Source organism: Carassius auratus, unplaced genomic scaffold, assembly GCF_003368295.1.
Source record: "Carassius auratus strain Wakin unplaced genomic scaffold, ASM336829v1 scaf_tig00041663, whole genome shotgun sequence".
Taxonomy (NCBI): domain Eukaryota; kingdom Metazoa; phylum Chordata; class Actinopteri; order Cypriniformes; family Cyprinidae; genus Carassius; species Carassius auratus.
In genome coordinates, this window is record NW_020526665.1 from 46047 (window position 1) to 53971 (window position 7925).

General features: G+C 46.0%; 1 protein-coding gene across 4 annotated transcripts; it reads right to left on the reverse strand.

Moving 5' to 3' along the window:
* Positions 1-707: 707 nt before the first annotated feature.
* On the reverse strand, positions 708-4160 carry LOC113085478 (fibroin heavy chain-like). Of its 4 annotated transcripts, none has more exons than XM_026255151.1 (3): positions 3964-4160; positions 2058-2596; positions 708-1901 (listed from the first exon to the last, which is right to left on the reverse strand). In XM_026255151.1, exons 1-3 carry the CDS (start codon positions 4055-4057, stop codon positions 825-827), a joined length of 1710 nt encoding a protein of 569 aa, XP_026110936.1. In that variant the 5' UTR covers positions 4058-4160; the 3' UTR covers positions 708-824. The 4 variants fall into 4 exon arrangements, with proteins under 4 accessions (XP_026110936.1, XP_026110935.1, XP_026110937.1 ...); XM_026255150.1 differs by having other exon boundaries at positions 1968-2596; XM_026255152.1 differs by having other exon boundaries at positions 708-1432; positions 1619-2596.
* Positions 4161-7925: the final 3765 nt, after the last annotated feature.

Here is a 7925-nt window from a genome sequence, read left to right on the forward strand (position 1 = left end):
ATGGCATTGTGTAATCAACATAGAAGTCATCTAAGTATCTTGGTTGGATGACTTGTCGACCTGCTGGTAAATCTGAGGTAGCCTGTCTTTCTATTCTGGACATGGTGATGCTGAAGTAGCTGCTTAAATCCGGCTCGAAGGACCAAATTTTGTATGAAAGTTGTTAAGGTGCGGATCATATACTAGGTGACAACCGCTACAGATTGTTCAGGCAGAACAATAAATCACTTGGTCCATGTCCACAATAAAGTTCTTTACTTTTGTCTTTTGCTTCATACATCAGTAGGGGTGTGGTTACAGTATGAACTATAAATCGGACCCGATCAGCATGGAGATCTCTAAAAAACTGCCGTGAGATTTAGCACAAAGTTACATGTCTGGGCAAGAACACATTTTGACTGACATTCATTTCTCCCGATCTAAACCAATGAAATTACAAGAATGATAGTCAGGTGATTCAGAAATTATGTATATCCTAAAGCGTAACAAATTAAATGTCCAGCAGAGGGCACCAGGCACTAAATCTTACTCTTTTGTACATTCCTACCATCAATACATATCCCCTTTTAAACAAGCGCATGAATGCCCAATTCTCACCAACTCAATCAGGTCTTAGGGAGAGGAACTTAAAGCACTGATGCCAGAGAGCAGTTATACAAGAAAAGACAAATGATCTCAAAACACTTCAAAATCAAGCAATTATTTTTTATTTGATGGACAAGTCTTTGTAAACCATGAACAGACAGGGAAAACATTCCATAAGAATAAAAGCACCAAACTGAGAAGAGCACCATTGAGTGTCACGCAAAATACCCTTGACCATTTCAACAATTACATCCCCCACCATGACCACATCCGCAACCACCTCCACAGTCACAACTCTGGCACTGGCCACTGCCCTGGCACTGGCACTGACCGCTTCCATGGCCCTGACCATGGCCCTGGCCACTTGCCTTGCCATGGCCCTGGCCGCTTCCCTGGCCCTTGCCCTGACCGTTTCCCTGGCCCTTGCCTTGACTGCTTCCCTTGTCCTGGCCATTTCCCTGACTGTGGCCCTGACCGCGGCCCTGGCCAGCTCCCTGGCCATGACCGCTTCCCTGGACCTTGCCTTGACCACTTCCCTGACCCTGGCCGTGGCCCTGACCGTTTCCCTGTCTGTGGCCCTGACCGCTTCCCTGGACCTGGCCGTGGCCCTGACCGCTTCCCTGGACCTGGCCGTGGCCCTGACCGCTTCCTTGGCCCTTGCCCTGGCCGCTTCCCTGGCCCTTGCCTTGACCACTTCCTTGGCCCTGGCCACTTCCCTGACCCTTGCCTTGACTGCTTCCCTTGTCCTGGCCATTTCCCTGACTGTGGCCCTGACCGCTTCCCTGGCCATGGCCCTGACCGCGGCCCTGGCCAGCTCCCTGGCCATGACCGCTTCCCTGGACCTTGCCTTGACCACTTCCCTGACCCTGGCCGTGGCTCTGACCGTTTCCCTGACTGTGGCCCTGACCGCTTCCCTGGCCGTGGCCCTGACCGCTTCCCTGGACCTGGCCGTGGCCCTGACCGCTTCCCTGGACCTGGCCCTGACTGCTTCCCTGGACCTGGCCATGGCCGCTTCCCTGGCCTTGGATGTGGCCCTGGCCGCTTCCCTGGCCCTTGCCTTGACCACTTCCTTGGCCCTGGCCACTTCCCTGACCCTTGCCTTGACTGCTTCCCTTGTCCTGGCCATTTCCCTGACCCTTGCCTTGACTGCTTCCCTTGTCCTGGCCATTTCCCTGACTGTGGCCCTGACCGCTTCCCTGGCCGTGGCCCTGACCGCGGCCCTGGCCAGCTCCCTGGCCATGACCGCTTCCCTGGACCTTGCCTTGACCGCTTCCCTGACCCTGGCCGTGGCCCTGACCGCTTCCCTGACTGTGGCCCTGACTGTGGCCATGACCGCTTCCCTGGACCTTGCCTTGACCGCTTCCCTGACCCTGGCCGTGGCCCTGACCGCTTCCCTGACTGTGGCCCTGACCGCTTCCCTGACTGTGGCCCTGACTGTGGCCTTGACCGCTTCCCTGACCCTGGCCGTAGCCCTGACCGCTTCCCTGACTGTGGCCCTGACTGTGGCCTTGACCGCTTCCCTGGACCTGGCCGTGGCCCTGACCGCTTCCTTGGCCCTTGCCCTGGCCGCTTCCCTGGCCTTGGCTGTGGCCCTGGCCGCTTCCCTTGCCCCGGCCGCTTCCCTGGCCATGGCCTTGACCGCTTCCCTGGCCGCTTCCCTGGCCGCTTCCTTGGCCCTGGCCGTGGCTGCTTCCCTGGCCGCTTCCCTGGCCCTGGCCTTGACCGCTTCCCTTGCCGCTTCCCTGGATGTGGCCCTGGCCCCTTCCCTGACCCTGGCCCTTGCCCTGGATGCTTCCCTGGCCCTGGCCGCTTCCCTGGCCCTGGCTTAGGCTGTGGCCCTGGCCGCTTCCCTGACCCTGGCCTTTGCCCTGGATCTTGCCGCGTGGTTCACTGCATGCAAAGCCTATAGTGGTTGGGCAACACTTCTGGGTGACAGGACACTGGCTATCATGGAAACAGCTTTCAGCACGCAGTGGAATCATCTCCGGTAGGGGACATTGGCCCGGCTTCACTGTGTGGACAAATGGTCAGCTTTAGTTTGTGCATATGGACTATATGCCACATCAATAAACAGCACTCAACTTGAATAGCAAGTATTACCTACAGAGAGTTAAATTCCAAGTATTATTCCACTTAATTTTGTAGAAGACATCTTGTGCTTAAAACTACCCCAAGTGATTAATTCAAACCTAATTTAGAGGACAGCAGAAGGTAAAGTTTCTGCTCAAACTTACATTGAATTCAACTCCTCACTCGTGTGTGGACCCTTAGTGTCCATTATCATCATCAGTAACAAACTCACAGGAAACGGGCAGTACACAAACAGGCCCGTAGTCAAGTTGACAGCATTTCATGACTTCAACATTTGTAAATCAGAGATTTCTCAATGGGCCTCAAACCGAAATACTAATTTTAGTCATGTCCGTTTCAAATCAAAAAGGTTTTAAAACGGACTACGAATTCCTTAACCGTTAGTTCCAAAGACAAAATGCCGCATTTCCACTGAAATGACCCGGAACAATTGTACCAGGAACTTTCCCCCCAGACCTGTTGCTTTCTGCATTTGCACTGCAGTCAAAAGTACCATGAGATTAGGCAAATAGTCTGGTGTCGTAGGTCTGTGCACACTTCTCAATATGAACGACGCAAATTTCAGACTTGCATCCTCTGTAGTTCAGACTTTACGAGTTCGATTCAAAAGCGTGATCTCCCACAGACAGGACGAAGCAAGTTCAATAATTCTGCAAAAAGCAGCATACTTTATAACGGTCCACTCATCTTGGCTACTGAAATTTCTCGCTGTTCATGTACAATAAGACAAAATGATAAACACCACTGCCTCCTTTCATTATCACTTAGATGCAGAAATGTATTTAAGGGAAATGTGTAACATTAGGTCTATATAGCCTACATTACAATGAAACAATCTCAAACGGTTTTGCCTCGATTTTCATTTTAACAATAATAGATTGTGGAACAGGGATTACCTGTTAGTCACCATAAATGAATTTTAGGTTTAACCACTAAAGAAACACCCAATGTCAGAAGGACTAGCCAAGTTGAGACTGCTCTCATTGGTAACATGAGCACTGAGCTCCTGAACTCAACCAGTCAGCATTTTCAGCACCCAAATCCCACCCCCGAAAGTTCCAGATCTTTGAAATGGTTTTCACACCTTTAAAAAAAAACTAATACCTCACCAGCAGTGTCTTTCTAAGGGGCTATTATTTACCTAGAACTTTTTGTTTAGATCCTGGTTCCTGCAGTAGAAACACACATAGTAGCAGCCCAAAGTCCCTAGTTCCTGGGTAAAGTTCCAGCAGTGGAAACATGGCTATTTTTTTCTGGCTGTGTAGTGAAGTCAACAGATCTACTCACCTGTGGTTCGTTTATGAATAGCGTGAGTTATGCTCAAGTAGCCAAACAGACACGATAAAACAGCAATCAACGTGAAACACACTCGAGCAGTCATCCTCCTGACCTGCGATCTCGCAATAATCTCTGCTGGAAAATGTACTGAATCAGGATCAGTGAACAACAATGCACACAAAACTAAAACAAATATGTGTTAGTGCAGTAGCTTTCACTGGAAAATGGGGTTTTAAAGATCCAAGGAAATCAGGTCAATTATAACCCTGATCAAACTCATCGGATTCTAGTAATCTGAAATGCCTTAATTAGCTTGTTCAGGTGTGTTTGATTGGGGTTGGACTAGGTGAATGCTGCGTTCACGGAAGACTATGTCATAATAATTAAGGTAGCCTAATTAAGAGTGAAAAGGTGCGTTCGCCTTCATGCAGCATTGCGCAAACCGATTGCTGTCTGACTTGAAGCAGTGCATGCCGGTTAGAAATACTGTCCGACTTGAGACGGCGCCGACGCAACATGACTGTCACGTTTGCCATCAAAGTACCGCGAGAGCGTTTTGAGAGCAGCTGTTAAGGCTTCTTTGAGATGCGTCTTGCCTCGCCTGAAATGTATGCAAGAGTAGGCGGCTGCAGTGAGAGGAGGAGTGAACAAAGCGCAGGCAAGTCGGACAGATCTCTCTTCTCATAGTGGATCAGACACCTGTGAGATCAAAGATGGCTATCGCGGGATTCACGCTTGTGCACTGTGTTGCTAATAAACTGGATGTAATTCAAGTTCTGTTGCTTTTATATGAAAATAAATAAAATGAACAAGACACCCATTTAATTACATACCAAAGACGTGTTTATCAACATTTATTTCTTTAATACAGACATATGTGTTATTATTTATTTTATAAAAATTAAATTGCATAACCCAAAGAGATCGCACTTTCAGATAGTTTGGTAATATTCACACATAACATATACACATAAAACATGATATTAGAGTTTTAAAATCAAACATTTATGGGGGGGGGGGGTGAAATGCTCATTTTCACTCAATATCCTGTTAATCTTGAGTACCTATAGAGTAGTACTGCATCCTTCATAACTCCAAAAAGTCTTTAGTTTTATTATATTCATAAGAGAAAGATAGTCTGTACCGATTTTTCCCGGAAAAACACAACCGGCTGGAGGCGTGATGTGTGGGCGGAGTTAAAGAATCACAAGCGCCAGTAGGCGTTGAGAGCGTTTGGAAGCTGTGACATTACCGTGAGGACAAAACCAACCAAAACGAACCATGGCTAACAGTCAGATTCAGCGTATATTTATGATCCAGAATCAGATCCAGAGGCTGAAATTTAACAAGAGCAGCATCAGCAATGATATCTCTATGTGGTATGTACTGAAACTGTATATATTTGCTTAGCGGATTTGGAAAATGACTAAGTTCCACTTTGTCATCTTTTTTTTTTTAAGCTGTACATGTGGAAAGTGCAGTTTGATGACAACATCGTATGTTGTTTACTTGATGTGCTTACGCGCCGATAGCTAAGTTAACAACACAGAGATATTTGAAGCAGTTTTACTCACCGCATGCGTTTCCAACACTCGATCGTGACCCTTTTTCGTTGGGACTGCATTATCCTTAAGAAATAAGCGATGTGCAAATCCGGCGTCAAACTGGACCTTGTTTGTAAAACAAGCATCTTAGAAATGCAGGGAACAAACACAAACAGTTGCACAACTCCGTTGATGCTCTGTAAAAATAAACTCCATCCACTGGTCCCTTAATGCTGTTTCTCTTTTGGTAATCTGTGCAGGGTTGTCTTGCCCTGGCAACCAAAAACACACTCCTTTTGTGAGTTTGTGCGAAGCTCTCGCTCTGATCAGTGAAAGTCTGTTGTGCTCTCATTGCTCTGCTATACGGGAGCGTGCCCTCTTCCGGCAGAACTGCCCTTAGGACCCATATAAGGAAATTCCGCTCCATCTAACGTCACACAGAGCCATACTAAAAAAAAACTTTCCGAAACTTGTGACAAACCGGAAGGATTATTTTTGGAACAGAAATACTCCTTCAAACATACAACTTAATTTTTGAAACTTTGTCCATGTTTAGCATGGGAATCCAACTCTTTAACAGTGTAAAAAACTCAGTATGCATGAAATAGCATTCCACCCCCCCTTTGAAAAGAGAACATAACATCACACTTGTTCAAATCAATGAGCATTAGGCTGTGTCATCAGCAAGTCGTTTCCCATCATGCTTTTGATCAGCGCAGTCGGTGGAGAGCAACTGCGCCCCGACTGCAGAATCCAACATGTGCACCTTGCGGTCGAGAGAGATTTTTGGCACACGTCAGCATGACATCAGAGCAAGGCATTCGTAACTCCAGGGGGGCAAGGGTTCATATTTTTTTGAAGCACCCCTGGGCGCCGCCATTGGCTATCAGACCGCCACCTGCTGTTAGCATTCCATTGACTCCCATTCATTTTGGTGTCACTTTGACAGTGAATAACTTTACATCTGAGGCGTTTAAAGACTCAATTTGTCCATTAATTATTTCTAAAGAAACACGAAAATGTATAAAAGGCTCCATTACCTTGTATCTTACGTTATGGTCCCGTAGAAGTAGTTTTTGTAAAAAATAGGCTAATAATTGCGTCATAACCAGCGATTCTCTGTCGCACAGTAGAAAAATTACCGTATGGACAGGAGGAGAAGTTAATAGGGAATCTTTTACTGTCTATTAGGCTATCGGGGGAACGTGGAGGCATAAAGTCAAGACAGATAATTAATCAGAATACTTACCAAAATTTGCCCCTGTTCACGCTCGCCTTCTCTGCAAGATTCGGTCGGTGATTCAGATTTCTCTAATCCGGTGCGCCTTATGTGTGCAATGAGTTCCAAAATCTGTAAAAAATGTTGTTGTGCGTTTTTGGTTAGTGCTCTGCTTGACTGATTTCAGACCATTTCCCGCTGACACAGGGACGTAATACGTACATTACGTACACTGGCAAAGATAAACCATGATGAGAGGGAACCCGCATGTTTGATGGCGAAAGCTGTTCAAAAGCTGTTGCCCAGCTGTTCAATTCAGACACAGAAGTGGAGGACTTTGATGGATCTGTGGGAGAAGATTGATTAAAAAATAATGTGAGTGTATTTTTAAATAGTATAATAAAGTTTAACTAAACTCACTGTTTTGCTTTCCCTTACCTTTTTTTTTTTTGTAGACCATATATTTTAGCATTCGCCTTATAATACGGTGCCCCTTATGGTGCAGAAAATACATACTTAAATAAAAAATTAAAAATAAAATAAAAACATGTTTAGTGAATTGTTGGCCTTCTGGAAAGTATGTTAATTTACTGTACATGTACTCAATACTTGGTAGGTGCTACTTTTGCTTTAATTACTGCCTCAATTCAGTGTGGAATGGAGGTGATTAGTTTGTGGCACTGCTGAGGTGGTCTGAAAGACCAGGTTTCTTTGACAGTGGCCTTCAGTTCATCTGCATTGTTTGGTCTCGTTTCTCATCTTCCTCTTGAGAATAACCCACAGATTTTCTATGGACTTCAGGTCTGGTGAGTTTGCTAGCCAGTCAAGAACACCAACACCATGGTCATTTAACAAACTTCTGGTGCTTTTGGCAGTGTGAGAAGGTGACAAATCCTGCTGGAAAATGAATTCAGCATTTATTATCAGCAACAATTATTAACACATTTCACGCACTTGCCCTGCACCACACTTTTCTGTATCATCTGCCATTAAATACAGTCTATTAATGACTAATATGAGGCAGGACAACAACTTACTGCATGATGGAGCCTAGAGAATATCCCTAAAATTCAAGATATGGGGCATAATGTACGGTCTCTGATGAACAAGATGGATGAACTAAAGATCTGGACCCTCACACAGAAATGGCTTATGGACTGTAATGTTATGTTTTTCACTGAAACATGGCTCTGCAACGATGTCCCAAG

What these genes read in the sequence shown, in the direction of transcription:
- LOC113085478 (XM_026255149.1), bottom strand. Translation starts at nt 4,057, where the DNA reads ATGACTGCTCGAGTGTGTTTCACGTTGATTGCTGTTTTATCGTGTCTG. An exon ending in TATTCATAAACGAACCACAG is followed by an intron (nt 2,597 to 3,963) that starts GTGAGTAGATCT and finishes TTGTCCACACAG; the next exon opens with TGAAGCCGGGCCAATGTCCC.